The sequence below is a fragment of the Sciurus vulgaris genome, assembly GCF_902686455.1.
Source record: "Sciurus vulgaris genome assembly, chromosome: X".
Lineage (NCBI taxonomy): Eukaryota > Metazoa > Chordata > Mammalia > Rodentia > Sciuridae > Sciurus > Sciurus vulgaris.
This window is the reverse complement of record NC_136471.1, coordinates 14,175,586-14,195,056: the sequence shown is the minus strand read 5'-3', so window position 1 is coordinate 14,195,056 and position 19,471 is coordinate 14,175,586. Positions and strand designations below refer to the sequence as shown.

Here is a 19,471-nt window from a genome sequence, read left to right as displayed (position 1 = left end):
TTTTCTCTCATATGTGAAACAAATAAAATATATGACCTGAAAGCAGAAGAGGGCTCACTAGAAGGGAATGGAAGGGAAAGGAAAGGGAAGGGAAGAGAAAGGAAAAGGGAGAGGAAAGGAGAGGGGAAGGGAGGGGGAAGGGAAAGGGGAAGGGAAAGGGGAAGGGGAGGGGAAGGGAAGGAAGGAGAAAGGGAAAAGGGAAGGGAAGGGGAAGAGGGAAGAGAAAGAAAAGGAAAGGGAAATCTTAACATCCTTTCGGAAGGATGTTAAGATTTAGAAACCAATTTACCCAAGGTCACACAGCTAGTAAGACTCAGTAGACCAGTTGTATGAGTCTCCATTTGGTTCAACTGCATATATCATATAGTGAGCATTTAAGGAATTATGTTTTTGTATGTTTCCATCATCTCTAGGAACCCAATACCATCCTTGATGACATTTTTCTAGTGTTTCCAAAATGATTTATGCTCTTGTTCCAACTACTGGGCTTGAAACAGTGCAAGTCATTATCTCAGAGGCCTCCCTTTACAACTATATGTCATACCTTCAATGTGTCTGGAGTCACAGTGAACAAAACAGAATTTAGATCAATATCATTGTGCTAATTAATACAGAATGCTGGTAGAAGAGTGTAAGCATAATAGGGTTTATATTACTTAGTTCCACCAAAACAAAAAGCTTTTATAGTCCATAAACATAGTGAATATTTAAAAAGTAATCTTACCTGAGACTTTTCATCTAAGTTTTCCAATTTCTTAATTTTTTGTTTTACTTGAACTATATTCCCTGTTACATCATCCAGTTCAGCTTGCTGATTTAACAGAAGTTCAACTTCCGTGACAAGCTAAACATTGGAAATAAAGAGATTTTTTAAAAACATACAAATAATTAATCATTCTGAATTTATTTATATTTATTTACTGGAGGGTACTAGGGATTGAATCCAGGATGTTCTACCACTGAACTACATTCCACAGCTCTTTATCTTTTTTTCTTTTGAGACAGGGTCTCAAAAAGGAAGGGAAAGCCTCAAACTTGTGATCCTCCTGCCTCAGCCTCTCAAGTCACTGTGATTATGGGTCTGCATCACTGCACCCAGCTGGCATTCTGTCTCTATGATCAAGTTTTATAGTAAATACTATTAAATAAGAATGTCAATATGGAAAAATTACACATATGGAAATAAGCTCAGCTATTTTATACACACAAATAGATGTGATCTGTTAAAATTTAACTTTCTAGGTATCCATGTATACCCATGATTTATGCAAGATCACTATGTATACATTCATACATATAGATATATAGATCTGTATTTGCATTTATGCAAACATGTATATATGCAAATATGCATATACATGCAAATTTTCCAGCTTTATGGTGAATAATCCTGCAAACAAAGCCCCTCCCATATCAATGAGCACACCTGGCAACTACATCTTAATCTTTAATAATATTTCTCAAAAAAAGAAAGTTTCTAAGAAAATGGTTACTTCCAGGGCTTAGGCATAATAGGTACAAGATAAACTTAAAATATCTCTCTTCATGTCAGAAAGTAAGAAATGATTTTCTAAAAAATATTGGAGAACATCACAAGAATAGAGTAGCCAGTTTCAATAACAAAGTAGAAAAACAGTAAAGGAAGCAAGGCACAGTGATGTACGCCTGTAAGCCCAGTCACTTAGGAGGCTGAGGCAGGAAGATTGTAATTAGAGCCAGCCTCAGCAACTTACAGACTCAGACTCAAAATTTTTTACAAAAATGAAAAGGGGTGGGGATTTAGCTCATAGTAAAGCATTTGCATAGCATATGTGATACCCTCGGTTTAATTCACAAAAAAAGAATAAAAGAAGAAAGAATAGTAATAAATTATAAATCATGAAAAATATAGGAATCTAATAAATGAATAAATGAAATAAAGGAAAAGCTCTTGCTTCAGCACAGTTCCTACTGTAGATAGAAAAGTGTTGGAAAAATCATCACTGTGAAATCACCATAGTAAAGAGTAGTTCAGGAAAGAAATATCCATTGAAGCTAAATATATGGGAAATTTTGGTGAGGAGCAAGATAATTGTATTGCCTTAAATTTCCTCTCCACATATTTTCTAATAGTTATGGGACAGGAGGTAACTATAGAGTGGAGAAATTCAATAACATCTTCTGGTTAATCAAAATGAACATCAACAATGAGAGGCAGGTGTGACACCCTGAATAGAGCACATCACTTAGGTAGTCATCTAGTTGGTCATACATAGACTGAAGCTACTCATGAGAAGATGTCAAACTCAAAATGACGAAACCTTTATTTTTAAAATGGACTATATTCTTCAAAATACTAATATCATAAAAGACAAAGAAAGGCTGTGGAAATGTTATAGATTCAAGGAGACTAAAGAGATATGACAACTCAATACTGGACCCTAGATTAGACCTTGTATGGAAAGAAAAAGAAATGCTATAAAGGCCATTATTGGGTCAACAGACAGAATTGGAATATTGATGGTAGATAATATAAAAGTACTGCATTGTTGTTAAATGTACTGAATTTCATAACTGTACTGTGGATATATAAGAATAATTATGGGCTGGGGAGATAGCTCAGTTGGTAGAGTGCTTGCCTCACAAGCACAAGGCCCTAGGTTCAATCCCCAGCACTGCAAAAAAAAAAAAAAATAATAATAATAATAATTATTATTATTATAAGAAAACAAATGAAATATTTAGGGTGGAAAGTCCACAATGTATGAAAATTATTCTCAATGGTCAGAAAAAAATTATCTGTATATACATATGAGCAAGGGAGAAGAAAAAAAAAGTAAGTTTGGCAAAATATTATGAATAAGTTAATCTGGGGAGAAGATGAATGTGTATTTCTACTTTTCTTATGTTTGTAACTTTTCTATCAGTTGAAATTTCCAAATGATTTTTCTCTATTTTTGGTTTTGTTCGTCTGTTACTGGGGATTGAACCCAGGGGCATTTAAATACTGAGCTACTTCCCCAGCCCCAAATAAGTTTTTTTTTTAAAAAGTAACCTTCTAAACATAAAAAAAAAAAAAGTTTCTGCATGTAACTATGAGATACAGTCAGTAAGAGCACAATGTAAAAAAGAATACTGAATAGAGACAGCAATGACTTGAAGAAACAGAAGAAAACCACAGGACAAGAATTTAGATTGGATGCACAACACATATGAGTAGATGCATAGTTGGAAAGTACTATTTTGTTGGTACTGGCTTGAAAGGAACTGAGCCCTAAGTTCAGAATGCTGTGCTCTTCCAAAACAATTCTTAGAGAACAAATGAATACCAGGCAAGTAAGCCATTCACAGGCAGAAAACAAGATGGAGACACGAAGGAGAGAGAAGAAATACAGTTTTCCTTGATAAGCCTGGTCAAGTACTTTGCCTGTGAGAAGCTTTGACAGGGCTGCCACAAAAATAAAAGAAACAAAAGCATAGGTATTGACCACATGTGATGGACTGTCCAGGTGGGTCAAACTGGAATATACTTTCAGTCTTTTAAATAATATGGAACTAAATATGATTTAATTTCATCTGTCAGGCTTTTCATAGAAATAAAGTCCTGGATCAGAAAAAAAAAAAAAAAACTTTGTTAAATCATAAGCTCAGCACAGGTATATGGTATAAAAATACCAAGAAGGAAGTGGGTATTATTTCCTTAGAATGCTATCCCACAGCCTACAAACACTTTATATCTAAAACAACTTTGAATAACAAACCTGAAGGAAAAGAGAAACTTTGTCCCCATCATACACCTTGGCACTTAAGTACCTTCCCATAGGAAATGGGTAAGTGGAAGAAGAGAAGCCTGAGAAGTTTAGTAGAGATTTCTGCATTCTAAGTCCAGGTTCACTTGTACGTGCCTCCTAGTCCCTCTATAGTTATATATGGGCATCTAACAAGACTGGATTCTGATGTTCAAGAAGAACCCCTGGCATAATGAAAAGAAATGTATAAAGAAATGTTTTAACTGACCTCTTGAAAATCTTGCTCAAACTTCCACAACTGCAGATACTGTTCCATTTTTAACTGGTGTTTTTCCCAAAATCCATCAAAAGCTGTTTCCATATCATGAACTTGAGCCAGCAATCTTAACAAAGAAAAGTAAAAGAATTCCTTAAAAAAAAAAAAAAAAAAAAAAAAAAAAAAACAACCACCTGTACTGCAGCTACATCAATAAACCTGGTCTGGACATTAAGAATTATAGGCAAAGTCACAGTCTGTGGCACTAGGTTCAGACACAGAAAATGTTCACAGAACTTAGTTCTGCAAGCAAGCTAAGCTCTGTGGGATAACCTTGGCAAGAAGTTCTCAGATGTTCAGAGCTCCAGAAATTTTTCACACCTAATGGAGTGCAGCAAAATGCATAATTCCTTCTTGAAAATATAAAATGAGTTAACTCTGAAGCAAAAAAAGATACTCACTTATTAATAGTTTGCCAGTCACCATTTATTTGCTGATGACGTTCAATACTCGAACTGACAGCTTCTCCAGTGTTAGGGACTTCCAGATTTGTTAGCAGAATCTTTCCTTCTTTGGTTACAGCTGTAATATCATTCTGTACAAAGGCACAATAGGATTTATCGGCTGATTAGTGATCCAACCTGACTGACCTGAACAGAAGGCAATATACATTCATGGCATGCAGAATGGAAACAACAGCTCTAGAATGATTTTTCTATCTGAAAAATCAAGGAGTATTTCAATACCACAATCCAAAATCTTTGAAGGTCCAAGAAGCCCTTGCCTTAGAGATGGATGTTGCAATCACTATTCTATAAAACTGTTACAGGGAGAAGTACCATGTGTTCTTTGTAGCCTCCTCCTCTTCTGATAGCAAGTTCTAATCTATTCCATTCCACTCTGGTAATATTTTAATATGTTCAAATAAAGCAGTATTATATAAAGACTATCAAACTAGAAAGCATACAGTTACAGATATTTAATGCATATTCAGAAAGAATCACTGTACCTTTCTTACTAATCCTTTTTGCTGGGGGGAGGGTTTACCAGGGATTGAACCCAGGGGCACTTGACCACTGAACCACATTCCCAGCCCTATTTTGTATTTTATTTAGACAGAGTCTCACTGAGTTGCTTAGGGCCTTGCTAATTTGCTGAGGCTGGCTTTGAACTGTGATCCTCATGCCTTAGCCTACCGAGCTGCTGGGATTACAGGCATACTCCACTGCACCTGGCACTAATCCTTAATTGTTAGCAATGACTCCCCACTATAAGTCTTATTTCACTTCACATTTGGGGTTAAATAATGCCACGAAGTCTATATCTCTGTTTAGAAGGTGTTATGACTGGAGACTGAGCTAAGTACATAGACTCTTTTCAGACTTCAAAGAGTAATCTAAGACTTTCTTCATGAGGTTCAAGGGCCCCTTAAATTGTAAGTAAAAACTGGAGCCTAAGGGGCTGAGGGTATGGCTCAGTGGTAGAGCACTTATCCAGTATGTATGAGGCCCTGGGTTCCATCCCCAACATTACAAAGAAACAAAAATGCTAATACTTATGAAGCATGAGCTGTGTGCCAAGCACTGTTGTATATACATCACATACTTTACCTCATTTCACCTTCACACAACTATACAAAAGATATGCATGATCATCATCAACGTCATTACACATATAGAGAAACTGAAACTCAGGAGGTTAAGCAAACTGCCCAACATCACACAGTTTATTAAATACAATTTTCTTTCCTTGAACAAAGTTTTGCTTTTAGATAATGGTTCAAACATTCAGTTTCTCTCTTTTTAACTGAAACATGTAACCTGTACACAAAGTTCAAATCTGACAGTGCATCCAGCATGCCTATTAATATATGAAAGAGACAAGTGATATCTGAATGCCTGGTATTTGTTGAGAATGTTCTTGAACTTTTTGAGGAAAGTGACCATCAAAGTACTTGCTCATTGTCAAAACCATGCCTCAGAATCTTTCACAATCCAACACTCTAATCAGAACTGAGTAGGAAAACAAAATCCATTTGCCATTCCTGGTTTACCAAAGAAAACATTAAGCACTAGCACTCCGTGGAGAAGAGAGCTTTTAATCTACTGAGCAACGTTGGCCTTGGTTACAACACTAGATCATGGCAGAGATGGGACAAGAAATCAGGTTTTCTGGCTCCTCATCAAGTGCGCCTTCTCCCATTTCACACTGTACCTGTGGTGGAGGTTAAAACAGAACACCTGTCAACTGTTGATTCTCACACTTGCTTTCCAAATGAGAGGGCCTTTCGGTAATATAAAGAATATGAGGTTTGGGGCTATAGCTCAGTGGTAGAGCTCTAGGCTCAAATAAGTGAGGCACTGGGTTTGAACCTCAGCACCACACAAATAAATAAAATAAAGGTATTAAAGAATATGAGGTTAACAAATAACTGTAGATTTCTTATTGTGGCACATATATAATATATTCTATTTTCAAATAAACAATTTCTCAAGACACTGTATCATTTGCAAAAGAGACACTTAAAATTCAACCTATCCAGTACATTCTTCTCTTGTAGAGTAATATTTTTATACCTTTAAATATTATATACAAATATGTAACAACCAGTGTGAAGTTGATGTGTCAAACACCTTTCTGGAAAAAGACCATGTAAAACTTTTGTTTGTCCACTCTATCAGACATACCTTCAATAAATGATACCTTTCAGCACGAATTGCCAAGATTTCTTCTATTGAAGGAATATCATCTGGTAGTTCTGTCTCAGCAAGTTCAGTTCCAAAGGATTGTAACATCTGAGCCATTTCTTTCACTGTGAGGGCAAAATTTTCTATAGCCTGCAAAGAGCCAGTGATACTTTTATGGAAACTGTCAGCATAGCAAAACCTGGACCAGTAATTGCATTTATGTTTATTTGGGCATAACATCAAACATACATGTTATGAACTCTGGCATTACCGTTGGCAATCAACTCTAACTTTGCATCTAAGGCTCTAAGAAACTAAAAGCAAAGTTAGGTTTCTTCTTGAATGTCTTTTTTCTAAATATATAGACTTTTCTCTTAGACATTGATGAAAATTATTTCTTGGGAGCTAAGGACATAGCTCAGTGGTAGAGCACTTGTCTAGCATGCATGAGGCCCTGGGCTCAATTCCCAGCACCACCCCCAAATATTATTTCTTAAAGATGCCATGTACTGAATAACGTGCTTTATGTCCTTGAAAAATCACAGTGCTTTCCTTATTCTACAAACTGCAAAGGGTAAAAGTGCCATAAGTTTACTTCTGAAGAGATAAGAACAGCAAAGTCACTTTATATTTGTTTATTACCACTTATGAAAAGCATTAGCATTCCAAACAAGGTAATGGTCTTAGGATCGTCTTTTTTTTTTTTTTTTTTTTTTTTTTTTTGGTGGTGGTGCTGGGGATTGAACCCAGGGCCTTGTGCATACAAGGCAAGCACTCTACCAACTGAGCTATATTCCCAGCCCCAGTAATGGTCTTAGGAAAGGGGGAACAAGATGTCACAACAATGCATTGCAAGTACTGTTGAAGATCTGAAATTGCCATACCAAAGGCTCGATTGCCCTAAAACGGCAAGTAAGTTTGTATTGTTAATTTTTTTTTACAAAATCCATTACTTACAAGAGAGATGGACAAAATGTACAGGTTACATGAATCGTCTATTTACCATGCAGCTCAAGGTATCTGCTCCTTTAGTTTGGTTTTGTAGGTTACTAAAGGCTAGATATTGTTATTTTGACAATACACCTTCATATGAATGAATGAATTGTTGAATGAATTATTAAATGAACTGTTGGATAAAGAAGAAAGATGAGGAAAATGAAGCCCTGATTTAATAAACCATCATTATTTTCTTCAGAAAATTTTCCATATCTCTGGAATTTCAAGTTAAGATATTTCAACATGGATTCCCACCTGGAAGCATAGGGCCCTCACTTATTTGTAAATTTCTAAAACAGAAGGACTCTTCTAACAACTATAATTGCCTCAGAAGCATCACTAGGATTATGAGATTAATAATCTTACTTGAGTTGTTGAGGGTTTGTCATATGCTATGCACTGAGCTAATCATTTTGCATTAGTTATGTCATTTAATCTTCACCAGACTCCTATGAGGTAAGGTATTACTATTCCCATTTTATAGCAAGGAAAAAGAAGATTCAGACATGTTGTGTATATTGCCCAAGTTCATACAGCTAAAAATCAGCAGTGACAAGATCTGAACCCAAACCCTTTGCTTCTTCCAGTTACTACGTGGCCACAGGAAGGGTTGGGCAGAATAAGATTTCCTTATTCTCTAGACTTCTTCAAATGCCATCCCTAGTGACTCTTCATTTCTAGATATTGCCTACGGAAGAAAAATCAAGATGTTGAATTTTAAATGTATTTGAAAAGTAGGAGCCCCGAAAAATCTGTTTTTCCCAAATAGGAAAAATTTCTAGAACTAGATTTAAAGACTAATATGAACTATATGTTCTACGGTAAGGGCAAAAGCAACATACATTTCTGAAGATGATCCATTCACTGTGGCAGTACTGCAAGGTGCCGCCTAACTCAGGGGTTAACTGCTTGTCATCAATGTATGCCAGCAAATCACTAACTGAGCTCAGCATAACAACCTATATAAATAAGCAAAAAAGATACTGTTAACTGTCCTTCATGGCATCCCTCCATTAAACTGTAAAATGAACTTTAGCATACATTTAGCAGAAAGTCATCTTGTATATATGGTTCTAACAGTTCTGTCTTGTACATGTACCCCACACGTTTGCATTACCTCATTAGGTAATAAGTTTTTATTTATAAAACGTTTCTCTACAGCACAATTAACCTCCATAACAACCCAAACACCTAATTCTCTTTCATCTAAGTTTTCATTGTTAATGGCTCAGCTTGTGAAAGAATGCTATGCTCACAACGAAGTAAAAGAACTATATATTGTAAGCTACAATTTATCAGGAGGGACTGATCTTTCCAAAAGTATCAAAATTTATGAGCACTGTATTCCTAATAAAACATATAAAAACATCTTTCAAAACAAAGAACATGATACTCTGAACTAGCTCAGGATGTGAGTTCATGGGAGTTCAAATACATAAAACATACTCATTTTTACTAAAAATAAGAGTTCCTGATTATGCACACACATACACAGATACACATACACACACACACAAAACATATAACATTTATTTTTCAAAAGAAATTGTTTTTTTTATAAATTGCTTAATCTATTTCTTAACAGTAGAAGTGGAAGGCTTTGGGACATTTCAAATTTGTATTTTTGGAAGACATTTTTTATCTTAAATGCTATGTAAAGCACGTGTAACAACAAATAGCATGGGACAAAGTCTTCATGAGAATTAAAGGGACAAAACATTTAAAAAATATACTCTTACTGGTAATTTGAGCATGAAATCCTCCTGACTAAATCGAAATCCGATGTCCGTGAAAGTTCGTTGAAGAAAACTGGTAGGACGTAAAACCAAAACTAAATGCAAGTTCCCAGGAAAAGAAGCCTGTGGAAAGAAGGAACAAAATGAGAGAAAATTGGGAAAACAAGCATTTGACTGAGCACATGTCAGAAAACATGTAACTGAAGGAAATAAAGTTTAAAGTCAAAAGTCAGTAAAAGGCCAATTCTTAAAAAAAAAAAATGGATGCTGATAAAATCCAAAAACATGAAAATAGAAATAAAAATAATGTAAGGTTATTAGGTCAGATCCTTAATGTTCCTGGTGTGGAATTTTCTCACACTCAATAAATAGGTCCCAAGTTACAAAGTATTATACTCTAACACTTCACTTCAAGTTAAGTTTTGTTTTTATTGTTTACTTTTTGCTTTTTAACCAACAGAAAATTCACACTCATTTACGGGGTACAGTATATAATTTGATACATATATAACATATGTAATTAGTAATTAGTAGTTCTATCTCCTCAAATATTATCATTTCTGTATGTTAGGAACTGTCAAACTACTTCCCCTTCTACAGCTGTTCTATGGTACTAATTATCCCACCTCCCTCTATCCCCCCATTTCCCCTCCTCTTCCTATCCTCCAATGACTTCTGTTCTACTCTCCTTCTGTACGATCAACTTTTTTCATTTCCAGAATTGTCTTCATTCAACACTGTATGACAACATATAGTATTGATCTTTCTGTCCTTCGCTTAATTCACTTAATATGATGTCCTCCAGTTCTATCCACATTGCCAACAAATGAAGAGGATTTCATCCCTTTTTATGACTGAATAATATTCCACTGTGTATATATATGCCACATTTTCTTTTTTAATTCATCCACTGATAGATACCTTAATTGATTCCACATTTTGGCCAATTTTGATAGTGCCACAATAAACATTGGCATGTAGGTTATCTCTTTGATATAATCTTTTCAATTCATTTGGCTATACACCCAGAAGTGGGATTGCTGGGTCACATGATAGTTTTGTTTTCAGTTTTTTGAGGTACGTTCATACTGTTTTCTATAATGGCTGTTCTATCTTATTCCACAACAACAGTGTATAAGAGTTCCCCTTTCTCATGCCCTCTTTCACCACTTCTATTCAACATCATCCTTGAAACACTAGCCAGAGCAATTAGATAAACCAACGAAATTAAAGGCAAATGAATTGGAAAAGAAGAACTGCAACTATCCCTGCTCGCTGATGACATGATTATATATTTAGAGGAACCTGGAAATTCCACCAGAAAACTTTTGGAACTCATAAGTGAATTCAGTAAAGTAGCAGGTTACAAGATCAATGCTCATAAATCCAATGCATTTTTATACATAAGTGATGAATCTTCAGAAAGAGAAATTAGGAAAACTACCCCATTCACAATAGCCTCGAAAAAAAGAAAATACTTGGGAATCAATCTCACAAAAGAGGTGAAAGACCTCTACAATGAGAACTACAGAACACTAAAGAAAGAAATTAAAGAAACCTTAGAAGATGGAAAAATCTCCCATGTTCTTGGATAGGCAGAATAAATATTGTCAAAATGGCCATACTACCAAAAGTGCTATACAGATTCAATGCAATTCCAATTAAAATCCCAATGATGTACCTTACAGAAACAGAGCAAGCAATTATGAAATTCATCTGGAAGAATAAGAAACCCAGAATAGCTAAAGCAATCCTCAGTAGAAAGAGCGAAGCAGGGGGTATCGCAATACCAGATCTTCAACTCTATTACAAAGCAATAGTAACAAAAACGGCATGGTATTGGTACCAAAATAGACAGGTAGATCAATGGTACAGAATAGAGGACATGGACACAAACCCAAATAAATACAATTTTCTCATAGTAGACAAAGGTGCCAAAAATATGCAATGGAGAAAAGATAGCCTCTTCAACAAATGGTGCTGGGAAAACTGGAAAACCATATGCAACAGAATGAAATTAAACCTGTATCTCTCATCCTGCACAAACTCAACTCAAAATGGATGAAGGACCTCGGAATCAGACCAGAGACCCTGCATCTTATAGAAGAAAAAGTAGGTCCAAATCTTCAACTTGTTGGCTTAGGATCAGACTTCCTTAACAGGACTCCCATAGCACAAGAAATAAAAGCAAGAATCAATAACTGGGATAGATTCAAACTAAAAAGCTTTCTCTCAGCAAAGGAAACTATCAGCAATGCGAAGAAAGAGCCTACAGAGTGGGAGAATATCTTTGCCACTCATACTTCAGATAGAGCACTAATTTCTAGAATCTATAAAGAACTCAAAAAACTCTACACCAAGAATACAAATAACCCAATCAACAAATGGGCTAAGGAAATGGACAAACACTTCACAGAAGAAGATGTACAAGCAATCAACAGATATATGAAAAAATGTTCAACATCTCTAGTAATAAGAGAAACGCAAATCAAAACTACCCTAAGGTTTCATCTCACCCCAATTAGAATGGCGATTATCAAGAACACAAGCAACAATAGGTGTTGGCGAGGATGTGGGGAAAAAGGTGCACTCATACATTGCTGGTGAGGTTGCAAATTAGTGCAGCCACTCTGGAAAGCAGTATGCAGATTCCTCAGAAAGCTTGGAATGGAACCACCATTTGACCCAGTCATCCCACTCCTTGGCCTATACCCAAAGGACTTAAAATCAGCATACTACAGAGATACAGCCACATCAATGTTCATTGCTGTTCAATTCACCATAGCCAGATTGTAGAACCAACCTAAATGTCCCTCAATTGATGAATGGATAAAGAAACTGTGGCATATATATACAATGGAATATTACTCCACCATAAAGAATGATAAAATTATGGCATTTGCAGGCAAATGGATGAAATTGGAGAATATCATGCTAAGTGAGATAAGCCAATCTCAAAAAACTAAAGGACGAATGATCTCGCTGATAAGCGGATGATGACATATAATGGTGGGAGGGCTTAGCGTTAGCGTTAGGGTTAGGTTTAGGTTTAGGGTTAGGGATAAGGAGGGTGGTAAGAATGGAGGAAGGAAGGACTGTACAGAGGGAAAAGAGGGGTGGGAGGGGTGGGGGAAAGGGAAAAAAATAACAGAATGAATCAAACAACATTGCCCTATGTAAATTTATGATTACACAAATGGTATGTCTTGACTCCATGTACAAACAGAGAAACAACATGTATCCCATTTGTTTACAATAAAAAAAAAAGAGTTCCCCTTTCTCCACATCTTCGTCACCATTTGTTATTATGGTCTTTTAGATAATAGTCATTCTAGCTAGAGTAAAACAATGTCTTATTATGGTTTTGAATGCATTTTCCTGATGATTAGTTTTGTTGAATTTTTTTTCACATATCTGTTGGCCATTTTTTAATCTTCTTTTAAGAAATGTCTAGTCAGTGGCAGCAATCAAGAATACAAACAATAATAAATTCCAGAGAGGATGTGGATTCACACTGTCAGGGAGAGTATAAAACTAGCAGAACCACTATGGAAAACAGTATGGAGATTTCTCAAAAGATTAGGCATGGAACCACCAATATGACCCAGCTGTACCATTCCTTGGTGCTTCTCAAAAAGAATTACAATCATCATTCTATAGCAATACATGTATACCCATGTTTATAGCAACACAATTCCTAATACCCAAACTATGGAAACAGCATAGTTCATTCAACAGATGAATGGATAAAGAAAATATGCTATATATACACAATGAAGCTTTATTCAGCCATAAAGAATGAAAGCATGTCATTTTCAGGAAAATGAATGGAACATGAGAATGTTGTTAAGAGAAATAAGCCAAACTCAGAAGATCCAGGATGGTATGTTTTCTCTCATACATGGAAGCTAGAGAGGAAAAAGGAAAAGAAAGGGATATTGTTTTACTCTAGCTAGAATGACTATTATCTAAAAGACAATAATAAAAAATCTAAATTTATGATTACACAAATGGTATGCCTTGACTCCATGTACAAATAGAGAAACAACATGTATCCCATTTGTTTACAATAAAAAAAATAAAAATAAAAATAAATTTTAAAAAATTGTGGCAAAGATGTGGAGAAAAGGGAACTCTTATACACTGTTGATGGCAATTACATTAGAACAGCTATTATAGAAACAGTATGAAATGATGAAAATCAAAGGGAGATCAATAGTCAGGAAAAGGGACCAGGGAGAGGGAGGAGAGAAGGGGGAAATACTAGGGAATGACATTTTCCAAATTATAATGTTATAATATGTGCGCTAATGAATATGTAACAACAAATCCCATCATTAGGTATAGCTGTAATGTACCAATTAAAAATATGGAAAAATTAGGGAGGAATGAAAATAGTATGATCCAATATTAATAATAAATTACTTGGTAGTAAATGCCCATTTTATGGCAAGTAATTTGTCAACATTACTATAATTCCTCTTCACAATAATCCTATAATGGAGTCAAATCTCCTTCCCCTTTTACAAAAAATATGACTCAGAGAATTTAAATATAAATTGCCACAGCTGGTGAAATCTTAAATTGCACCTAAGTTTGTGCTCTTAATAGCTAAACTTCCCAACTCTTGAAGAGATCACAGTCAAAAAAGCTAGAGGAAAGTGATGCTGAGAGACACAAGGCAATAGTGTTGAAAAGACAGCCAAGAACCACATAAAGAAGGATCTTGAAGTCTTTCCTAGAGGTAAAGGAAGTCTCTAAGAGGTTTTGAGCAACAGAACAACATAATCAGATTTGCAAATTTTTAACGTTTATCATGGTACTGGGGATGGAGTACATGGTACTCCAGGGCCCTAGGCAAGTGCTCTACCAGTGAGCTACATCCACAATCCCTCAGGTTTGCATTTTACAAATATTACTTTGGAGCCAGGAGTGGTGGCACATGCTTGTAATCCCAGTGGTTTGGGAGACTGAGGCAAAAGGATCTCAAGATCAGAGTCAGCCTCAGCAACTTAGTGAGGTCCTAAGCAACTCAGTGAGACCCTGTCTCTAAATAAAATATGAAATAGGGCTGGGGATGTGGCTCAGTGGTCGAGTGCCCCTGAGTTCAATCCCTGGTACCCCCCTCCAAAAAAAATACTTTGGTTTTGGAAAAGAACTGGATTTAGAAAGGAACAGACATAGACAGATGTACTAGGAGGGTTGGTAAAATAAAATCTAAGCCAGGGATTCTGAACCAGAGCAAAAATGGTAAAAAAAAAAAAAAAAAAAAAAAAAAAAAAAAAAAGGGCAGAATGTAGAAGGTACAATTAGTAAGACATAACTATTGATTGTGTTTGATGAGAAAGGAGGGACTCAATCAGATCAATCTGAAAATCTGGGGCTTCAGTAATAGTGTGAATGATACCATCTTCCCTGAGATGGGGAAAAGAAGAGAAGCAGGCTTGAAGGAGGGAAGCAAAATTCTGGTTCCCCTTTGTAGGCGTGTTGGGGTAGAAGGGTTGCAGGACATCCAGATGGTGACCATCAGACAGCTGTTACACACAAGTAAGTGGGGAAAGACGTCTAAGCTGGGAGTGTAGAGTCAGAAGTCATCAGCCTCATGAGGGAAGATAAAAGCATAATAAAGCAAACTCTATCAAAAATGTTTCAAATGCACTCATATTTCAGGCATACTATAATAATAGCAATTGAACAAAGCCATAAAACAAAAACTAATAAGATATTGGGGGACAAGAAGTCTATGAGAACTCTCTGTACTTCCTGCTCCATTTTGTTGGGAACCTAAAAACTACTCTCAAAAATTGTCTATTAAAAAAGAATAATTTTCACTAAAGCATAAGACCTAAACTCTTTGAGAAATGTTGTCCACAATTGGGGATTTTAAAAACTCAATTTGTGATGGTGATAAAAACTATAAACATGTGGTGTGGGCTGTGGCTCAGTGGTAGAGCACTTGCCTAGCATGTGTGAAGCACTGGGTTTGATCCCAACACCACATAAAAATGAACAAAATAAGGGTATAAAAAAACCAATAAACAATTAAGTGGCAATGAGAACTAAAATGAGGGTAAGAGAACTGAATAGTTATAAGCACATGAAAATACCAATAATTTAAACAATAGTATAAATTAACACAAATCAGGATGGTAGTTCAACCCACAATTCCCCCAGGGAGTCAAGCTTCTCCCTTTGAGAAACCACTCCTCTTATTATTCTTACACTGGCTCCAAACAAGACTGTTATCTTCCTACATGACCCCACCCTTTCATCACACAATGATTTGTAGTGCATTAGTATGAAAATCTGATGTAAGCAGAAGCATACTGCCCAGGATTTTTAAAAATAGCACTGAGGTAAGGAAACTTAGAAGACATCATTCCAGAGCTACTGGTAGCCAGGACCCCTGCTGCTGGAAAGATCTTATTTCAAATCAATATATATAGTAACAGTGATAAGAGAGCACACTAATGATAATGAATATCCTACCCTCAATTATGTATATATTTTATGTTATTGCAGGAATTACAATAATGATTTTACTAAGGTACTTCACAAACTATAAAACATTAATAAGATTTTTTTAAATTTACCTTGGATTCATGGACCTAAGGTCAAGCAAGCTCAGGCAGAAGACTTTATATATATGAATAAAAGCTTGTTTAGTAGAAGAACCTGACAGGGACTTCTGAGAACTCAAGTGCTCATTTAATTTCTAGCCCATTTGTTTTGGGTAAGTTAAGTTGGTAAGTAAATTACTGGTATACTTACAATTATATCTACCTTGAACCAGCTTAATTTTTTTTTTACTTTTAAACACAATTGAAAGTGTCCTACTTTTGCCAATATGTAAAGCAAAAATATTTTTATTTGCTTTCAGGGATTCTAGATTGATCTGGTTTCATTGTGTTTTTCTCGCTGACTTGCGTTAATTACATATTCTCTGGTATTGTGGTTTAGGAATTCTCTGGAAGCAAGGTCCTAGAATTGATGTTTACCCACATCCAAAATTGTATGCGGGGCAGGAGGGAGTAAGAGGATACTATGGGAAGAAAGAAGTCCATGCAGCAATTTTCTGCCTGAGGTAGGGCCCTGGTCTCTACCCTGCCATAACTAGGAAAGCAAGGCTGACCCAGCACTCAGATCCAGGCACAACTGGTCCCACAGCGAGGAACAAGGCATAAAGAAAACAAAGCAAGCGGATGAGGACATATAAGGGGGTGTAGGCGGGGTTAGCGTTAGGGTTAGGGTTAGGTTTAGGGTTAGCAATAAGGAGGGTGGTAAGAATGGAGGAAGGAAGGACTGTATAGAGGGAAAAGAGGGGTGGGAGGGGTGGGGGGAAGGGGAAAAATAACAGAATGAATCAAACAATATTACCCTATGTAAATTTATGATTTTTTAATTAAAATAAATAATAAAAAAAAGAAAACAAAGCAAAATCATTGGCCACAGGATCAGGTAAGAAGTGAGTTTAGCAAGGGATAGGGAGTTTTTAGCTGCTCATAAGTCAGGGATTTTGTGGTGGATGTGTATTAAATTAGTTAGTGCTGTGTTTGATAAAGTGGCTCATCCCCAACATTGACAGCTATATAAATTGCTTCTAAAGATAATTCTACATTCTAAATAGACCATTCTTCAGTAAAACCTTATTATTTTATCATCTATTCTCTTTGCTTAAGTCCTTCAAAATGTTTAGTGATTCACTTATCACAAAAAAATCCACAAAATTAGCATTTTTAAAGAAACTACACTGTCAAAGGATGAAAACCTCATTTATTGCCTGTATAATTAAATTGACAATGCTTTATTTTAGGATTATTTAAGAATTCTCTTCCTAGATATTCTGCTAATTGGATAGCTACTCTAAAGTTTATTAGCTTTTGGGGGGCCATAGCTATACAGCTACTGAATAATTGAGTGGTGTACAATTCATTTGATATACCAGTTGTTTTAGAAAACTAAATCATATAATCATACAATTTAGACCAGGTATACTGTTTCTAGCCTTCCTTCCCATACATGAATCAGATAAACTCGATTTTTCAATCTCAGTCCCATTAATTAAGTCCAATTAATTATCAATCTCAGATTTCTACAGGTATTTGCCAAACTGTCATGAAAAGTGAATCTACAACAGTACATGTTTGGCTACTTTTCATAGCTTCTCTCTCTCTCTCTCTCTCACACACACACACACACACACACACACACACATATACACCCACATCCTAAACAAATACACTCAAATCTCTCTCTCTCATACACACACACATATCGCCCCCAACTCTTCATTCAGGACTTTCAAAGCCTTAAAGTAGGGAAAGGAGATTGGATAGCAGCACAAGGGTGGCAGTGTCGCTATTTATCAAATGCTTATTCCAAGAATTGTGCTCATAAGGAACATTATTACAATATTGTACCAAGTATTGTATATGGTAGGTTCATGGGAAGATTAACCTGATTTATGAAAGTGGGACCATTGTAATCAAAAGGACCTTTACTAGAAAAAGAGGGAGGGGCTGGGGATGTGGTTCAGTGATAGAGCACCTGCCTAGCATGCTCAAGCCCCTAGGTTTCATTCCCAACACCACAGAAAAAAGAAAAATAAAGGGAAGGAGGCAGGAGTGTCAGAGAAGAAGATGTGATGACAGAGGCAGAGGTCAGAATGATTGCAGGGCCACAACCCAAGGAACGTGGAGAGTCTGTAGAAGCTGAAAAAGTCATGGAAATGGACTCTACTCTAGAACCACTAGAAGGAACACTGCCCAATTGACTTCCTGGTTTTAGCCCACTGAGATAAACCTTGGATTTCTGACCTCCACAACCATAACAAATTTGTTAAGCCACCAAGTCTGTAGCAATCAGTTACAGTAACAATAGGAAATCAATACACTGAGGTTTTGTGAGGTTAAGAAATTTTTCCAGGCTGGGCATGGGGATGCACGCCTGTAATTCCAGCAGTTCTGGAGGCTGAGATGGGAGGATCAAGAGCTCAAAGTCAGCCTCAGCAACTTAGTAATACCATAAGCAACCCAGTGAGACCCTGTCTCAAAATAAAAGCAAGTCAAAAAAGGGGCTGAGGGTATGGCTCAGTGGTTGAACACCCCTGAGTTCAATCTCCTGTACCAAAAAAAATTTACAAAAAGAAAAAATTTTTAAGACCCTCTAGCTTATAAGAGGCAGCATTAAACTCAGGTTTACCTGACTATAGAACCAGACTCTTGATTAACAGGAATTTGGAGAACCATAAGGGGATAATACAACAATCAGATTCAAAGCTGAGACTCTAAACCTGAAACTAAAACAAAGACAAACTCAAATGCCTACCATGTGTTATTGAGATAATGTAAATGTGATGTAGACAGGATTTAATTAAAGCACGACCTAAAGGAGATGGTAAATAGCAACTGGCACTCTTCCTATACGGTGAGAAACAACAGGAAATGTTCAGGACTGTGATGTACTTGAGAACATCCATAAGTTGGGAAGCTCAATAGTCAGCTCCAGCTAAATGTCATGTGGGAAAGCATGTCCAGCATGGCCCAATCTTTGCTTTCTCAAGAAAATCCAGAAATCCCTATCTCTATGTTAAACCTCTATTTTTAAAGATGGGAAACAAGTCGAAAGTTTGCTTAAAACTTAGCAAGGCCCTGAGTAACTTAGCAAGTCCTTGTCTCAAAATTAAAATATATAGAAAAAAGTTGTATAGTATGTGCTGCACATTCGCAACCCCTCAACAAAAACACTTCACACATATGAACACTGGCAAATATATGAATAATACACTCATGCCCCTCTATGAGATTTGGATGGGATAGAGCATTTTTGAAAAATTTAAACCTGACAGGATACATGGATTTAGAATTAGTATGCCTACTCAGAAGGTTGAAGCAAAAGGATCATATGTTTTAGGCCAGCCTGGAAAAGTCAGCAAGACCTTGTATCAAAAAATTTAAAAAAGAGGCTGGGGATATAGTTCAATGGTAGAACACCTCTGGGTTCAATCTCTAGTAACATAAAAAACAAAAGATTATTTCCTGTATGTCTAAAGCATTTTCTTTATATACA

At 36.1% G+C, this 19,471-nt stretch overlaps 1 protein-coding gene across 14 annotated transcripts in view; it reads right to left on the bottom strand.

The window, feature by feature from the left end:
* MCF2 (MCF.2 cell line derived transforming sequence) overlaps positions 1–19,471 on the bottom strand; it is a 101,013-nt gene that overhangs the window by 39,705 nt on the left and 41,837 nt on the right. For 8 of the 14 annotated variants that reach the window (XM_079124809.1, XM_079124811.1, XM_079124803.1 and 5 more), the window contains 6 exons: positions 9,407–9,526; positions 8,510–8,626; positions 6,672–6,821; positions 4,446–4,579; positions 3,997–4,111; positions 725–844 (listed from right to left, as the gene is read on the bottom strand). In XM_079124809.1, coding sequence (XP_078980935.1) covers positions 725–844; positions 3,997–4,111; positions 4,446–4,579; positions 6,672–6,821; positions 8,510–8,626; positions 9,407–9,526 — 756 coding nt within the window. The remainder of the gene's footprint in view (positions 1–724; positions 845–3,996; positions 4,112–4,445; positions 4,580–6,671; positions 6,822–8,509; positions 8,627–9,406; positions 9,527–19,471) is intronic. The other 6 variants (XM_079124812.1, XM_079124808.1, XM_079124804.1 and 3 more) reach the window with 3 other exon arrangements.